This window comes from Pagrus pagrus (genome assembly GCF_965226575.1).
Source record: "Pagrus pagrus genome assembly, chromosome: 23".
Classification (NCBI taxonomy): domain Eukaryota; kingdom Metazoa; phylum Chordata; class Actinopteri; order Spariformes; family Sparidae; genus Pagrus; species Pagrus pagrus.
Genome location: NC_140205.1, coordinates 8,718,464 through 8,736,174, shown reverse-complemented (window position 1 = coordinate 8,736,174; position 17,711 = coordinate 8,718,464). Strand labels below are relative to the sequence as shown.

General features: G+C 44.1%; 1 protein-coding gene across 7 annotated transcripts in view; it reads left to right on the top strand.

Annotated features, from left to right (window-relative positions):
* Nucleotides 1-12,928: 12,928 nt before the first annotated feature.
* The window catches only part of pcloa (piccolo presynaptic cytomatrix protein a), a gene marked incomplete at its 5' end in the record, with an annotated part of 58,729 nt that continues 53,946 nt past the window's right edge, over nucleotides 12,929-17,711 (top strand). For 6 of the 7 annotated variants that reach the window (XM_084345277.1, XM_084345276.1, XM_084345281.1 and 3 more), the window contains 2 exons: nucleotides 12,929-13,140; nucleotides 14,923-16,087. In XM_084345277.1, the coding sequence (XP_084201403.1) occupies nucleotides 12,929-13,140; nucleotides 14,923-16,087 (1,377 nt within the window). The remainder of the gene's footprint in view (nucleotides 13,141-14,922; nucleotides 16,088-17,711) is intronic. The other variant, XM_084345278.1, reaches the window with a different exon arrangement.

Sequence of the window (17,711 nt, the reverse complement as noted above, 5' to 3'; positions counted from 1 at the left end):
CTCTGTTCAAGAGGTTTACACACAGATAATAGTCATGACCATAGAACATATCACATAATCTCCTCAGACCCAGATCTAACTCAGCAGGACACTACTTTTGGTTTTTGCATAACGATAGACAGATGTATAAAGACTCTTCAGCCCGTTTGTGTTTAAATCTACCGTATGTTTCGTAGTTATAATATTTGCAAATTTGAAAAGTGATCTGATTTTGACGCTACAAAAAGTTGTGGGTGCACCAAAGTTGTTACAGTTCATCCTGGGGGGAACATGAAAGTGTGTAACAAGTTTCAATCCATCTGATAGCTGTGGGATAGCCATCCACGGACATCTGTGCACAGATGTGCGCCAGTTCATAGATGTTGAGATGAAGCACCGCCAAAATGTATTCAGTAATGTATCTCTCTAGAAACACTGTCCAGGTCAGCCCGCATAATCCACAGAACATGCAGTTAATCGTTTTCATATGGAGACTATTTATTTGAGTTAAAGTCGATCCAGAGGCGATTTATCACCGCTAACTGTAATCATGATGAATGGAGCTTTTTTTCACGGCGGACATTTTGGTGTGTGATAGCAGGAAAAAGCACAGGTGTAACTAATAACATTAAGAACGACTGCGTTCCATCAAGATCAACTTGTTGTGTGCTGACTCACTGTCGTGGTTAACCGGAACTGGGACGGCGCTCACCTGTGCAGTGTTACAGTTTTTGATTTTAATCTTGATAGCGCTGTTCTCAGAGGAAAATAAGGTCCCCAGAACACTGTTTGAGGCTGGAAAGGTGGCAGGGTCCGCCACAGGTAAAGTAAAACAGTATGAACTTGTGTTGTCCTTTAAGGTTAGTTTGTTTATTCAGTCGCAAAAACAAAGAGAGTTTGTTTTAAGATCATTCTCTTCTGATTAAAATGTATTTTCCCCTAAACTACAGTACATAGTAGCATTGTAACCATCCGTTGCAACAATAAACAACGGTTTAGTAAATGGTTTTAAAGCATTTCATTGTTTGTAAACAGTGAAACAACTAAAAACTAAAGACTGATTAACTCTAAATTTACCAATTCTTATTCATGGTTATTATAAGTGTTTCTCAGCTGCTGTTACTGCTCAATAAATATATATATTTTTATGTCCAGCATTGAATATTTGCTGTTTTTCTCAGCAGACCTTCTGAATTGTCATTGTAGGAATAGCACCAACTCTGTTTCACTCAAGTGTGTGAGTGAGCACTCTGAAACTGAGCCAGCAGGATGGAAATCAGCACTATTGGTCGGTGGATCGGTTACCAAAGTATCGACACTGGTCTCAATATCAGTTCAAGCATCAATAGGAGAAAAAAAAAAAAAGTATCCATGACTGTGAAACTGATGATTCTCAGGATGAACCACCAGAGGTCGCTGTCGTCTCACTGCCTCCTTGTCAGCAGCCCATCTTGAAGCTCCGTGGTGATCTCTAAGTGGAAGCTGTAACATCTTAACATGATGTGGTGTTTGCACAGAAATACCTTCCTTTCACAGTCGGACACAATCACCTTTTTCTCAGAAGCTGTGTGTGTAGGTGTGTGTTTGAGTGTGTGTGCGTACATGTCGACTGAAGTGATTAGGAGGGCTGCAATCATGTTCCCTGCCCTCGAGTTTCACTCACATGTGTTAGGGAACTCGCTGGTCCTGTTACCATGGCGACTGTCCTTGAATGTCCTGTGTGTGTGTCTGTGTGTGTGTGTGTGTGTGTGTGTGTATCTGCCTGAGTCTGTAGAAATACACATTTTCAGCTGTAGAAAAGACTTGTCTTGACTATTATGTTGGAGGGTTTTATTACTGTGTCCTTTGCTTCGGGGGAGCTTCGTCGCTGTCTCGAACTACTTTCTCCTTCTCGTCTTCATCATTCGCTGCTGTGAATAAAAACACATTCAGCCCTCTGGAGGCATTATTTATAACAGCAAACTGGATAAAATGTACAGTCACATCCATTCCAACTGAAATGTATTTCTTTATATTTTTGATTTTCCATCTTTTCCATCCCAATCTGACATGTAGGACTCAGTATTTGTTTGTTTTTTTCCTGCTCCCCAGTGGTCAGAAATTGCTCGATTCAGTTTTAAAGTTTTCGTATGCTTCGATGTGGCAGCACTCAGTGTTCAATGTTGTAGCCAAAAATGACCGAAATGCAGACTCCAGGCAGGTAAATGTTGAAACCAGAAGAGAGCTTTAATGTAAAACGGATCAAAAAACAGGCAGAAGAAGAACCAAGGAAATACAAAACATTAAAAAAGTAGACAAAATACATACAAATAAAGCACAGGGATCAGGAACACATGAAACATGACAAACAAACACAGAGCAACAGGGAAAACACATGACTAACCCTGAAAAATCATCAAGGGAGGGAAAACAAGACAAAGACAGGAAGTAACACAACGTGACACATGAGGATGAACCCTACAAATTAAAACAGGAAACAAACAAACTGAATCCCAACATCATGACATTAATTACGTATATTCCATCCATAAGCAGGTCTGGGCCAAAAAGGATTTTTTGGACTATAATGCTATCTGCTACCAACTGTAGCTGCTATCAGCTAGTTAGCTCAGTTAGCCGTGCAGCTAGCAGTCCAGACTGAAAGCTCAGTTGTCACTGCGCTCAAATAGACCAACATTTTAGTACGTAATTGTTGAAATTAGAAACGCCGCTTCATATTTTCATTCGACACAGGTAATCTCTGACAGCAGGCTTCATGCAACATCTGATCGGCTGAATGTTATCGTCATGATGACGCCCTGAATCAGAGAACATCAGTCCCCTTATTTATATCTCACTGTTTACATCGTGCCACAGTGTGTTTGTGCCTTTGTTTGTGTGCTGGAGGAGGAACAAGACTGGAGAGAAAGCAGAAATTGATATCTCACATATCTTCATGTTGCCTTCAGCCAAAACCTTTGAATTTGTGTGTGTGCATATCCAGAGCTTCATGCGACTCTTGAGAAGCTCTGACTCATTCCTTCTTGCCCCGGAGCTAGCCCAAGGGATTGTGGGAAATCAAGTCTGTGGGCAAGGAGAGAGGAGGAGATTTAGGTCAACGGCAGGACAACACACCAGCGGGCTGCTGTACTCGCTGCTAGTCCCCCCCTCTCTCTATCCAATATACAGAATTTACTGTTCAGCCTCCTTCAGCTCATTTTCCTTCATTAGGGACGAATTGCCGTGACATTGCTCTGAATTTCAGCTCCTCACGTCCTTGTTTCCCTCCTCAGCTCCATCTCATCTCTCTCCCTTTGAGCTGATGTTAAAACATCTGTGAAGCTCCAAACCTCGTCCACAATTTTCCATGAATTTCAGCTGAGTAAACCGCACACAGTGTTCACGAGCGCTCACAGCTGCAGGCTTTTGTCGGTGTGCTACACTGTACCTGCAATGACCTGTAACACGCGTGACACTAATCTTCGAGTGATCCCGTAATTAGGGACGCTGCAGGTGAGTGGCAGCTGCCTCAGAAACCATGGCAACCGGCGAGGGAGGGATCAGATACAGAGCGTTTCTCCTTGATGATAGATGACATTTTGCATCAAGACTGAACCCCACTGAGCCACAACTGTGTTCTCTAGCAGCAGCAGCAGCAGCAGCAGCAGCAGTTTTCCTTTTTCTTCCCTTCCTTCTCGCTGATTGCACTCGCAGGATTGTCAAGCAAAAAATACAGTATGTAAGGATGGTTTATAATCCTATTTTATTTCCCTTTTAACAACTTTGAGAGGGTGAAATCATGTTATTCCACTGTATTATTATCAATGTTTCATTATATACAATTTATACATATATATATTTATACCAAATTATATTTATATTTTTGTTTTTTTTGTCTTGTACATCATTTTAGTCACATTATAGGGAAGTATTTTTGGGCTCCAGTGCATCCGGTGACGATGTAGTTACATGATTTGGCCACTACGAACTTCTGCTACTCAGAATTCTGGCAATATTTTACAAATTACAGCTTTAAGTGTACTATATTTTTGCACATTTGATGACATCATGCTGGGTTCTTCACTATTTTATTTTCTACAGATTAAAGGAGGTATTATCGGCAGATCAAGGAATAACAATCAATATAAATAATCCACCTGTAAAAGGTGAAAGCTAAAGTTCAACACTAATAATATAACATTAACTGAGCTACAATTTGAATGAGGATTGCTACACATGTATCTGGACCTGAATAAAAGCTACCGAGCAATGTTTACCTTTCATTTTCAGATGCTAATCACACAACCAAGCGCTTCATCCCTCCATACATATATTCCTTGGGGTTTCAATACATACACTGTGCCCTCTGGGAGTGCTGTCTCCCTGTCTGTTGTTAAGACGCCATGATTTATGGCTGCGATCCCGCCTCCTCAGCACCGAGCTACATGGCTGGGAGTCATAAACAGAGACACCCTACACTCAGCCGCAGCTAAAAACCGACTCGCACCAGTTTGACCTCACACACCCTCCATTCGCTGATTGCTTGGGATTGATGAGGTGATCAATGACCTATTCCTGTCCGTCTCCGGAGAGAATACTGATGCACACCGGGCTGCGTGGTTACGTTCAAGGACTTGGTAAATCATCAAGGAAGGGCCGGCCAAGGCTTTCAGGTCCAAACCACCTCAATGCTACGAGCCAAGAGAGAAAAGGTTTCATTAAAGCTGAGGCAGTATTTGGAACATTTCCCAAGGAGGGTTTTTTTTTTTTTACGTAACCTCCTTGTTAGCTTGATAACGTGATGTGTTTGTGTGTTCACATTTGAATTCGCCTTGAGTGTGACTCATCCGTGCTGAGTCTGGCTGAACTCGAGGGACTTTCCCCTCCTCGTTGCAGAGCGATGACGTGACCGGCAGTGACGCACTACCTTGACAACAGGTGTGTGTGTCGTTAATGATTCATGAACTGCCGTGGGGGTCTGTGTGACTTGATTGGCATTCAAACCCACATCACTCTGACACTATCTCTTCAGCCTTTTCTCTCACTCTCTTTTTTATTCTCTAAAGGACTACTCCCAGTGCTCATCCGCCGCTGATGAATCAGCCCATTAGATCCTGAAGCAGCATTAGTTAAGATGTCAGCTGCTGTCAATTCAGTAAGAAAAATTGAAAGGGGAGGGTGTGTGGAGTGAGAGTGGGAGATGAGGGCAGGAGGAGATAACACGAATCCATTATACTGGTGAGCCATGCTTTTTCTGAAGGTTTCTCTCAAATGTCACGTTTCTCTGCAGGAATAATTCACACGAAAAAGAAATGTAGGGCACGAGTCGTGAGCAGATAGTTCAGATATTAATAGCAATTACATATCACCACCGGCAGTGCTATTTTGATGAGCAACAGCACGGTTGAGTTGCTGTTCAAGAACTATATTGCTTAGTTGAATGATATGAGGATGTTTTCTTTGAAAGGAATAGTTTGACGTCTGTGGAAATATATGAAAATGTCTGTGCGCTTGATATTGTGCTAGAGCGAGGAGAAGGTTAGCCTACCTTAGCATAAAGACGGGAGACAGGAAACAGCTAGCTTGGCTCTGTCCAAAACACCTGCCTACAAGTAAAGATAATTAATTTATCTGTCCAAAAAAAGAAATGTTAAAACAACAAGTTGTCGTTTTATGGTGGGTTGTGTGTCGGGAGTTGAAACTGCTAGCTGCCTCGCTATGATGCTAGGTGTAACGTTAGCTTCCCAGTTGATAAAAAGGAAAGCTTTATGTGTTTCCCTTTAACGAAAAGACTTGAGACACTTCAAAATGATTTTTACCAGATTAGTTCCTGTGTGAACAAGTACTTATTAATACAACCGAGTGGATTAAATTGGGATTCTTACGGTTGCAGTTGCCTGGTCATTAGCGGTAGCCATGTAGCTAACGACGTCTTTCCACAACGGTAACGGTAATATACCACAAAGAAACATTTTGTTGGCAAAAGTTTTCTGTTTCCGCTTTAAAAAAAAAAGCAATGTAACACCTGAAGAGAAAAGTAAACCAACAAAATAATAGATTTAGTCAAGATTAAGATTTAATTAGCTAATAACAACTTTTTTAACTTTTAACTTTTTTTTTTAAACTTTTTTTCAGCCAACCTCTATTTCCTGTTTTCGTGCTAAGCTAACTGCTAGTGATAGCTTCATATTTAGTGTGATATTGATCGTTTCATCTAAACCTATGCAAGAAAAAAACCAGCCTATTAATTTAAAGTAAAAATCCAGATATGTACTTTGTTCATGAAGCCTTTCTGCCAGTTTTCCTGTAGGTGGATCTTTCTCCTGAAATATCCTCCAGTGATGTGTTTTTTCATTTCTGGCAGCAGCTGCTGTGGAAAGAAAACCTTGTTAATGAGTGTTGAACAGACAAAGACAATGACTGTTATGCTCACACGAATGAAAACTTCCAAGGAACGAGACATCAGAGAGCTGTGCAAATATCTGAGTGAAAAGCTGCGAGACAGAAAGTGAGCATAAAGTAGAAAATTTGCTCAAATCAGGGATCCTATACAGATGATTATGTATTGTTTGTCGCTAGGTTTTTCTTGTTCTCGCCTCACAGTTGGCCCTACACCATCCGTTGGCTAGGAGGTCATGCTGCTGTTACATCAATCAGCCACTTGGAGATTGGCTTCTGGACAGCGACCAGTAAATCCTATTAACAGTCCTGTTACCAGTTCCACGTCTCCTTCCCACGCCCTTCACCAAAGCACCATAACAAAATCCTTAAAATAAATCCTGCAGACACTAATCAGGTCTGTTTGACTGTCCGAAAATCCTAATCTTTACTCCTGAAAAAGATAAGATCTCAGGATTCAGACGGGAGAGTGTTACGGTCCCTGAATGCACCTTTCTGAATCAGGGATGACGAGGACAGGTGACGTAGGAACGCACCACAGTTAAGCCTTTCAAACAGCATGTGTGATTTCAGCACATGTTGGGGTTATTTTCCACATTTCATGCCTTAAAATCTCAGACATAAACTCTATCTTTTTGTCTACATCTTTCCCAACTCTGCGCTTTGTGTCAGCGCTGCTGTGTGTTTGTATGTAACAAAAGGGGACTTGTGTAACTCCGGCATTGTGTCAAAGTCTCTGAATCAGACGCCTTTTTTTTTTTTTTTATGTGTCTTCAGGGAGCGAGGAGCATTATTCACAGAGAACTCAGCTGGAAGGAGACGCCACGAGAAAGAAACACGGCCCATTTGCAGAGAAATCATACGTGTTTTCTGTCATGCTGCAGTTATGTCATCCACTTCCCTTTTGTTTGTGTTGGCTGGCTCCAACAGATGGTGGTGTTATGGCTTCTCTCTGGGTGTTTGTGAGGGGGGGGAAAGTGTTCTGAGGGGTAAAATGGAGTTGGGCGAGCGATGAATAATTGATCCGGGAGCCTTTTTTCTGCTCGTTTGTTTTGTTGTTTCAGATGATTGCCGGCGAGTTAACTTGACCCTCGAATACAGCAGAGATTTACAGCAGGACTTCACTGTGTATGTGTGTGTACAAGAAAAACAGCTTACAGTAGAAGGCAGCCTGCGATTGGCCTATCTCTCAGAAGAAAAGAGGATTAGGAGGACCTCTTATGTCCGTGCACGAGTGTGTCTTTGTCTGGTTCACAGGCTTGTGTTTGTGTGTTGGCAGCACCCAAGCACGCCTACCCGTGTGCCGGCGGTGCGCATGCATGTGTAGTAAGATTGAGTGTAGGGAAAGGGAAGGGAGCCTCCGTGGCTTTAAAGGTATTTTTAGTCCGCAGAGTCTCGCCGGTCAGGAGAAATTGGCGTTGAGGGCGGAATTAGACGCGTGCCAGGCTGCTAATAGGGATGAGAAAAGGCTCAGTGCTAATATACTAGAAATGAAACATCACTCGCAAGTGCACCGTCACCCGGGGAGCTGCCTCACCTCATCACACAACTTCAAGGATACCACCTGATCCTACACATTGAGATTAAAGTAAAGGTATGTGACTCTTCTTAACTGGACGTTTGGAGAACTCGCTTCTGAAAATAAGAGCAGATTATGGAGTTAAAGCTCTCCAGGGAAGCTTCTAGTAGTTTGTTTGGATAAGAACTGACCGTATCACAGGGAGGAAAGAGCTGTCAAAAGTACCAAAGATCTGCAGGGATGTCTTTTTTGTCTCATTGTGTAAACCTGCAACTTGTTGCACGTAGGACGATATTGTTAGTACGATTTTTGCAGCGAAAGAAATTGCCTTTGTTAGTCTTTGCCCCCTACCCCGACCGAGTATTCAAATTTAATGAACTCAGTGCAGTGTGCGTTATCTGGTTACAAGAGTCAAGTTACGTTGGCCGGGCCATGCAGAACAAATACATCTCACACAAACTGTAAACGTCCAGGAGAGGAGTTAATCCATATATAAGTACAAGGTAGAAGAGTAACTAAGTACAACTCATGTAGGCTGTGTAAGTACAACTTTAAGGTACTTGTATTCTACTTGAGCATTTCAATTTATTTTAAATTACAACTTTATACTACTGCTGCACTACATTTCATTTCATTTATCTCACAGCTGTAGTCACTAGTTACATTTCACATTAAGATTTCAATGAATCAGTAAAGATTTAACCATTGGTTCCCAACCTTTTCGGCTTGTGACCCCTTACAATAAAGCAGTGTTTACATGGGGCAAGTTTACAAGTCCTTTCTAAACCTCTGAGCTATTTCACTTAAAGCAACAGTATGTAATGTTCCAGAAAGACGATTGATGAGTCTCATCCCCAGGTTCTGATAGTGACGCGTTGGGTTAACAGCTCGGGTCTGACACCAGAATTTAGAGGGAATTAGGGGAAAATGGTATTCATAATTCACAAAGCCCACCATGTTGCACCGCCATGTTTCTACAGTAGCCCAGAATGGCCAAACCACTGGCTTTAGAGAGCCACTTTTGCTTCTTTAGCGGCCACCGTATAGGAGAGGGTGAGACAAAGGGTATTCTGTTTGTTAGATACCACTAAATACCACATGCTGGTCCTTTAATTACAATTGTAAGGTACTAGTTACTGCAGCATTCCCATTTTATACGACTTTAGACTTCTACTGGACAACATTGTTCAGATTTTACATAAACAGTAACACATAGTAGACAGAAACCCATTAATAAAACATGAATCAGTGGTTCCTGGAGAGAGATAGTTGATCGTTGAGTCTCAGCCCCAGAAAATCAATTACAGACACTTTGGGTAAGGCATCCAACCCGAGCTGCCAACCCAAAGCATCAGGATTTGATAATCTGAGGATGAAACTCAACTATCTCTTTCCAGGATGTTACATTTTGTTGCCAGAAGTCGTTCGTCTTTGCTCGCTACATCTTAGCCTTTCTTACCTACTTACAGTACGTGCACAACCTACAAACTAGTCACTAATCATCGGTTATCTTTTTGCTATTGGCCATGAGAGGCAGGTGATTTTTGGTTATGGGTTATTTGTATCAGCAGTAATATCTATATTGTGCATCCCTATAAGTTTCAATAACAGTTAAAAACTCAACATTTTGTTTACTCTATAACAAAAATCTGCCTGAAGGGCCCTGATGGCATTGTGCCAGCGAGTCGACACTGTGTACACTGTATGCAGGTGTGTGTGTGTCTGTATAAATTGCTGGGTTTGCACATGCCTCGGAGAGTGCTGCTTGTCCCCAGGCCTGTGTTTGATGTTGTGTGTTTACACCTGTGTGTGTTTGTGCGTCCGTCCGTCTGTCCGTCTGGGTGACTGCGTTTGCTTTGGATGACTGGCTGCTTCGGTCAGTGTGTTTATGCGAATGTGTGGGTGAGATACAGAGAGAGAGAAAGAGAGAGAGAGCATGCATGTACGAGCTGCTTCCGCCTCACAGCGTACAGACAATCAGGCCATGCCTCAGCGATCAGTGGGAAGAAGGGGAGGAGCGGAGCAATCGCTACACTATCATCGTTTATCACTGGAGACGGAAACCAAAACTCACCTCTGCCTACACATGCACATACACTGAGGTGAGGAGGAGGAGGAGGAGGAGGAGGAGATGGAAGGGAGACAGACTGAAAGGAAAGAGCTGTATCTATACATAGGAGAGCCAAGGAGATGAAGAAACTCTAAATGTGCAGTTAAGAAAATAGAAATGGGGAAGGAGGAACTAAAAGCATGTGGAGGTGGGATTTGAACCCTGTGGCTGCAACACCTACAGGTGTCAACAGGATATACATATATAGGAATTTACCTTGACTGCATTGAAGAAGTAGTTTGAGACTTTGAGAATCTGCTTAATGTCTTTCTTGCCGAAATTCAGCTAAGACTGAGCTAAAAATGAAGCCAGCGCTAAGAGATGTTAGCTTTGTTTAATGCTAAATGTTGTGGCGTCGTGCTACGTGTGCGCCCATGTTTTGGCGGGGGGCAGCCCTCCTGCACATAAACACACTAAAAACCAAAACATGCTTCCTTTTACACGTATTAAGCTCACAAGAACGTATTCATTTTACAGTCTTGAATACAGTTTTGCAAGAAAATCCAGATATGTCCAGCACAAGCCAGGAGATGGTTAGCTTAGCTTAGCTTGGTTTAGCATGAAGACAGGAAGCAGGGGGAAAAGCTAGCTCTGGCTCCCTCCAGAGCTAGCCATCTTGAATCTGTGCACAAAACGGAGTGCAAAAATGGCACTTTTCGAGGGGTTAGGTGTCAGTCAAATGACTTCCTGGAGTCTCCATTGGTTACCAAGAAAAAAGTCAAGCACATAACACATGTAAAACCACAAATCGTGTTGTGTTTACGCTGGTTTTTGTACTGTTTAAACAAAGAGGATGTTAGCCTAGAGGTGCTACAATTGTTATTTTTGGATAGAGCCAGGCTAGCTGTTTCCTGCTTCCTGTCTTTATGCTAAGCTAAGCTAACCATAGCAATCTTCTCATTTAACTCTCTGCAAGAAATTGAATAAATGCTTTTCCCAAAATGTGAAACTATTTCTTGACAAAAGACACATACACCTAAGGGATACTGATAATAATTAGTCCCTTTTAGCATTTTTCTGTTTGACTATTATCATTTTTACGGTGGTCAGACTCACAACAAACAACAGCAAAGACCCACAGATAATTCACTGATATCAACATGTCTACTGGTCTAAGAAAAACAGGATGAGGCAGCATTCATATCGGTGGCTGTGTTCCTCTTGGTACAGATTTTAGGCTCCCAGTCCTCCTCTTCACCCCTGCCCAGGTACTGGGGGCTCTGAGCTGGGTGCACAGAGGACACATCTGCCCCAGAGCCCCACAGACAACACAGCAAATGAGCACTCGCTGTCATATTGCAACACATCTGCTTGACGTACAGCCGAGCCGACGTATTTTAATATCCTACTCGCCGGATCTGGTGACTGGTTGGTCGTGCGTTATTCTCATTGCAGCTGAAATGCACTGTAGGTTTGTTTTCATTTTCAGCATGTGTGGGCTGATGTAATGCAATTGTACTGTATCGTTTTCCGCTTCATATACAGCATATTGGTGCATGTGAGATGCAACGCACTGCAGCCTGTGTGTTGTCTTTTCATTACACTCATTCAATCACATGCAGTGTGTTCTCCAGGATAACCGTCAGGTCTCCACAACAGGAGAGGAAACAAAGAATTCAACGTGATTTATTTATTTATTTATGATATTCCCACATGCCTCTGCCAGCCTTGAGTTGCACATTAACATATCTGAGAATATAAAGGGCTCCGATATGCAATCCCATAACTGTCAGCTGATAACAAGCAGAAGCGTATAAGATATTATTAATGGTATGAGTCATCTGGAGGCTTTCGCAGATGTCTTATCTGTGTTTTTTGAATATTTTATGTTGAAAACTTCCCTTGAAATGAGATATATGTCATTCTTGAATCATTCTTTAATGTTATTGTCGGTCTTTGGACTCGTGTATGGATACAGATACACACACACACACACACACACACACACACACACACACTTTTCTTGGCCTACATAATGCCTGAAAAGTGTTTTTAGACTTTGTATGAGGAGAGGTGTGATGTGACTTCATACAGTATACATGAACTTCCACTGGAGCCCCAGATACTTGACCCACAAACAATATTCACAACTCTGTCCTCTTCAAAAAATGAGAATCACGACAAAGCACAAAAATAAAAGCACCACTGACCCCTCATCTCCTCTCTGCTTTGACTCTTTAAGCAATCAAACCGCATCTCAAAGACACATTTTAGTCGAGTTAGTCCCCTTTAAAAACACATCCTCCTCCTGCTTGCTGATGTCTTCTGATCACCTGTCAGAGGCGGCGCATGCGCGGTGAGGAGGAGAGGCTGTGGAGGATGTGCGTCAAGTTCACCGTTGTTACGGAAGTAGAGCGAGTTTGTGTTCAATATAAAATGTTTTAAATGTTATATTAAAGAGTAAAAACACAGTAAAGAGAAGTGAAGCCTTGTAGACGTATTTTCCACCTACTTTTATGCGACTTACTAGCATAATATTTTGTTTTATAAAGTCAATATGTAAGTGAATACCATCATTTTTATTTTTCTATTAATTATAAGACATTTGTAATGTAGTTTAGGCATTTTTCCAAACAGCGAAGAGTTGAAAATCTACGTTAACGGCGGTTAATTGGGATTTTATTTTGAAAAACCAACCGGAAGCCACCTTCAGTGGCAGTTAGCGGTAGTAAAACAGAGACCCCCCTCACGGAGGACTGAGCTAACTGTGCTCTACAGCTGCAGAGATGCGCGACGCGGAAAAACAAGGAGAAACGATGGAGATGGAGAGACATCACAGCGGAGGAAAATAGAGAATAACCCGTCTGAGATGCTCCGAGACACCGAGGGACGCCGTCTTCTCTGCGCTCTTTGGACATAAAACACCGCGGACGCGGGGGGGCTCGGATCCGCGCATTGATCCCTAATTCAGGGGTGGTGGGGGGGGACGGGAGGGGTCGATCATGGGGAACGAAGCGAGCCTGGAAGGAGGCGAAGGGCCGCTGTCTGGGCTACCAGAGGGGCTGGCACCTGACGGGAAGGGCGGCTTCGTACGGGTCCCCGAAGGGACTCCGGTCAACCTGGCTGAACTCAGCGAGGAGCAGCGGAGGCAGCTCGCCGCGGCGATGTCAAGGGCGCAAGGCAGGCAGCCCGGAGGCGCAGCAGCTGCACGAAGGCAGGGCTTCTTCATTTCTTCTTCTTCTTCTCCTACTTCTTCTTCTGCTTCTCCTTCTTAAAATACCCTCACCATCCAAGCAAGCAGGCAGGCTGACAGGGGGGTGATACGTGAGAGAGGAGCGAGTGGATGTGTTGTGGTTGTGTTGAAGATGCTGTTAACGCCCATTTCTTAATCCCCGCGACCGCACCAAGAAACCATTCTTAGAGCTCACCGTAATGGATCATCATTAACATCTGATGATCTGCATCACTGAGACAGCATCACTCTCTCTCTCTTACATTGGCTCCTTTCATTTTTTTTTTAAACAGCTGTTTTTGAACGTGTGTATGTGTGTGTGTGTGTTGCGTTCATGGACGCACGATTTAACTGCGATTAATCTCTCAGGTTTAACATCTGGAAATTAGTCTGATGATTTGGGGGGGATTGTTTGACTCTGCGTGAGATCACAGCGTCAGAGACACACCTCCAGTATTTGTGCGAAATTTTTCGAAATGCCTGCTGGGTAAAAAAATCTGTCGTGCCCAGTGTTTTTTTTTTCTTTTTTTCCCTTCATGAACGACGCCTTTGACACCCCCTCAACAAAATCGCCCTTTTATAATCAGCTGTCTGTCTCTAACACATCCAATCTGACTGTATTCTTGCTGTGTTGGAGATATTCTCTGATAATAACAAACAATATGCTCCAGATTCATATTAAACAAAAGACAAAACATGGATATAATCATGAAATAAATGCCATGTGTAGTGCTGTTAATTGGCTCCAATTTGGGGGGTGGTGGGGGGATTGTTATTTATATCTGAACTGGAGATGGGGGGGAGGGGTGCATCAATATTAATATGGCTATAAATAGCACAGCAGCTTTAATGTCATCACTCCTGCTGCTTTCTGATTCCTCCTAAATGTAAAAGAGGGGTTTTTAAATCTTCTAATAGTCTCCGGATGAGCCGGATCGCTGTCCATGGGTCTGAAACACACCGCTGCTGCTGCTGCTGTCCGTGGTGCTGAAATACTGACACACACACGAGCTGCAGTGGATTGCTTCTACTTCTAACGTGTGCTCGGCTCTCAACCCCGCAAAATCATGCCTTACTCAGTGTGCATTGTACTCATTAAACTTTATTGCCTGGGAATGTAATTTATCTGAGACGTAAAGGCAGAAGAAGAAACATTATCCATGCATTTCTCTGAGGACCTTCACGCTCATGCACAGCGGTGTGTGTGTAGGTTGTGTACGTTGCTCAGCCTGAGCTAACAAAGCTGTCTCGGCTTACCCCCGTGGAGCCGAGCATTTCCCTCTCTATCTCGGGTGATCTACACTCCGCGTCATTCAGCGGCATTCACTTTCCTGTCAGCTTTACCCGAGGGCCGCTGGCTACGCGTTTTGTGCTCGCTGATGTGTTGAAAGGGCCCGTGATCACAAAGAGACAGCGCCGTGGCCTTAACCTTTATTATTAGCAGAGTGAAGCTACAGTAAATGCAGAGGGGTTAGCAAATAGCCTAAGTGATAGTGTTCAAGATGGAAAAACAGCAGAGAGAGCTATCTAGGTTATAGTCTGTGTTATTTTTTTAATGTCAGTTGACCACAGCCAAACAAATCCAACAACAAGTCTGCAACTCTTGTCAACAATCATGTCTGTTGTTTTTATGTTGGCGCTGGCTCAGCCGTGAGTTGGTGTGGACCTTCGTAAGATTTTCTGACGTCGCCGAACACAAATGAACAACAGCAATAAAAAGCAGTGCTAACAAAAACTGTATTTTTTTTCTGTTTCTCCTTCCAGACCGTCAGAATCTGATGCCCAGCAGCGTCCCCAGCAGGTAGGGGCCTCCAGGGGCCCTACAGGTCTCAGTAAGAGCCGCACTGTAGACGCCTTCAACCAGGGTCCACCAGTCAGGCCCACGCCGGGCCGCAGCCCCTCGTCCCTCAGCCTTTTTGAAAACAGATTCCGGCAGGAGCCAAAAGACCCCGAGACTAAGTCGTCCGGCATGTTCGGCTCCAGCTTCCTCAGCGGGGCCAACCCGCTCAGCGCCGTGTCATCTATGACCTCCTCTGTCTCCTCGTCCATATCCTCCATAGGCGACAATGTCAGCGTGCCCAAGTTTGGACTGTTTGGCGATGAAGAGGATGGAGATGCACCTGAGACCAAGCAGGGAGGAAAGCCACCAGGCAAGGGCCCCCAGCAAGGGCCCGGTCCAAAGGGACCACAACAGGGAGGACCTCAGAAACAGGGTCAGGGCCCTCCTGGACAGGGGCCTAGGGCAGGACAAGGACCCCCTGGACAGGGACCCAGGCAAGGACAGGGACCACCAGGCCAGGGACCTAAACCAGGCCAGGGTCCCCCTGGTCAAGGACCCCCAGGGCAGGGACCCAGGCAAGGTCAGGGACCACCAGGCCAGGGGCCTAAACCAGGCCAGGGTCCCCCTGGTCAAGGACCCACTGGGCAGGGACCCAAACCAGGCCAGGGTCCCCCTGGTCAAGGACCCGCTGGGCAGGGACCCAGGCAAGGTCAGGGACCACCAGGCCAGGGTCCCCCTGGTCAAGGACCCCCTGGGCAGGGACCCAGGCAAGGTCAGGGACCACCAGGCCAGGGGCCTAAACCAGGCCAGGGGCCCCCTGCCCAAGGACCCCCTGGGCAGGCCCCCAGGCAAGGTCAAGGACCACCAGGTCCGGGCGCTAAACAGGGTGGGCCTCCCCAACAAGGACCTGGGAAGCCTGGACCCAAACAGCAAGGGCCACCAGGCCCTGGGGCTCACCCTGGAGAGCCAGCTAAGAGCGGAAGGCCTCCTGGTCAGCAGGGGGCTGGAAAACCTGGAGGTGGACTCTGTCCACTGTGTAAGACCACTCAGTTGAACACTGGATCTAAGGACCCGCCTAATTACAATAACTGCACTGAGTGTAAGAACCAGGTCTGCAGCCTGTGTGGGTTCAGCCCCCCAGACTCAGCGGTAAGACAGTGATCACTTTTCTTCTCTTTTCAAAGTTTCAGAACAAGGCCCCAATAAGGTCGCGTGATGAGCATTGTGTATTTGTCAGTTTTCAGTCTGCTGTTGTTATACTGACATGTATCTACCAATACAGGAGACAGTTCTTGTTATTGAGGCTGGGAAATATTAAAATATCCAGTCAGTTTGCGTAATCCACATTACAGTGCAAAAATGTAATCCACAAAGATGATTTGTTCTAGTATTCAGACTAAAAATGTATTTTTTCTTACAATTCAAATAATTAGCTAAGATGCACACTGTATAGCTGAATCCAGCACTGGCCCGTCAGCAGCATATTGTGCTCTCTGTGCCTGGAGAAGGGAGTGTAACTCATAAGAGTGGCACACGATTTGAGGAACAGAGGGACCATATGGACCCAGGGAATGTTGATGAAGGTGACTCATGTCATGGCCACAGGAAGATACTGTGCCAGCCTGCGAGGACGCTCCGTCACACATGGACAGTAAATGCTGGTGGGCCATGATTACAGCACAGCACAATGACTGGGTCCTTCTGCCTGGGCTTATTCTTTGGGATTTGTTACTGTGCAGTTGGGGTCAGTTATTTAGCAGATTGATCAGTTCAGGAAGTGGATTTAGTTTGGTTTTGAATTCAGAATAACATCTATAGAGCTGAAGTGTTGTTTGCAGTTACAGTGTAGTAGGTAGTAAATGTTTCAGGTTGGTTGAATTGACCTTATCGCTGTTTGGATTATATACAAAAAGAGCCATTACACACAAAAACACACACATTGTTCTGTTGTAGATAGTGATCAAATTGTCAACATTGGCCCTTTTAACTAGTGCCGTTTGCACACAGTGGAAACCAAGGAGATATCCCGTACACTAAACAAAGAGCACTGTGGTGGAGTCGGGCTTTTTTGGGAACAGGTGTTGAGATGTATTGTATGGTCAGAACAGACAATGAGACATGTACAATACTTGGGCTGGGTGATATGGCCTGATAATAATGTCCAGATTTTCTTAGGCTGTATTACGATACAGAATTTATATCTCAATCTGTTGAAATCTCCTCAAAAGTACCTCATAATTGCTACGACTGGACGACACAATGACCAAATACCTTGATGTCAATATTGAAATTTGTAGAAATGACGTGATATTGGTAGTTTCACAAACAATAACACCATGAGATTCTTGATAAACAATCGTCGCTAATGTGAATATAATGACTAAGCGGGTAAAGTCCTGTACATTCAGAAAATACATCACTTTTCTGTAATGCAGCCTTTAAAACCAGGGAAAAACAACACTTATGTCATATCACGATATAACAATATCCAGAATCCAAGACGATATATAGTCTCATATCATATCCATATATATTGCCCAGTCAACGTCCCATTAGTATTGATACATGAGTAGTGTTATCCTTTCTGCAAACAGTCAGGTTAAAGGGTAACTCCACCAATTTCAAGCATTAAAATGTATGTTTACAGGTCTTGGGGAGTACTACTGCATATGTGCAAAAGTAGCATGAAGCTTTTTGTGGCTCCAGAGGAAAGCTGGATGTAATCGGATAAATTGCCTACATTGATGTCACTCTGTGGCTATGTTGCATCGTG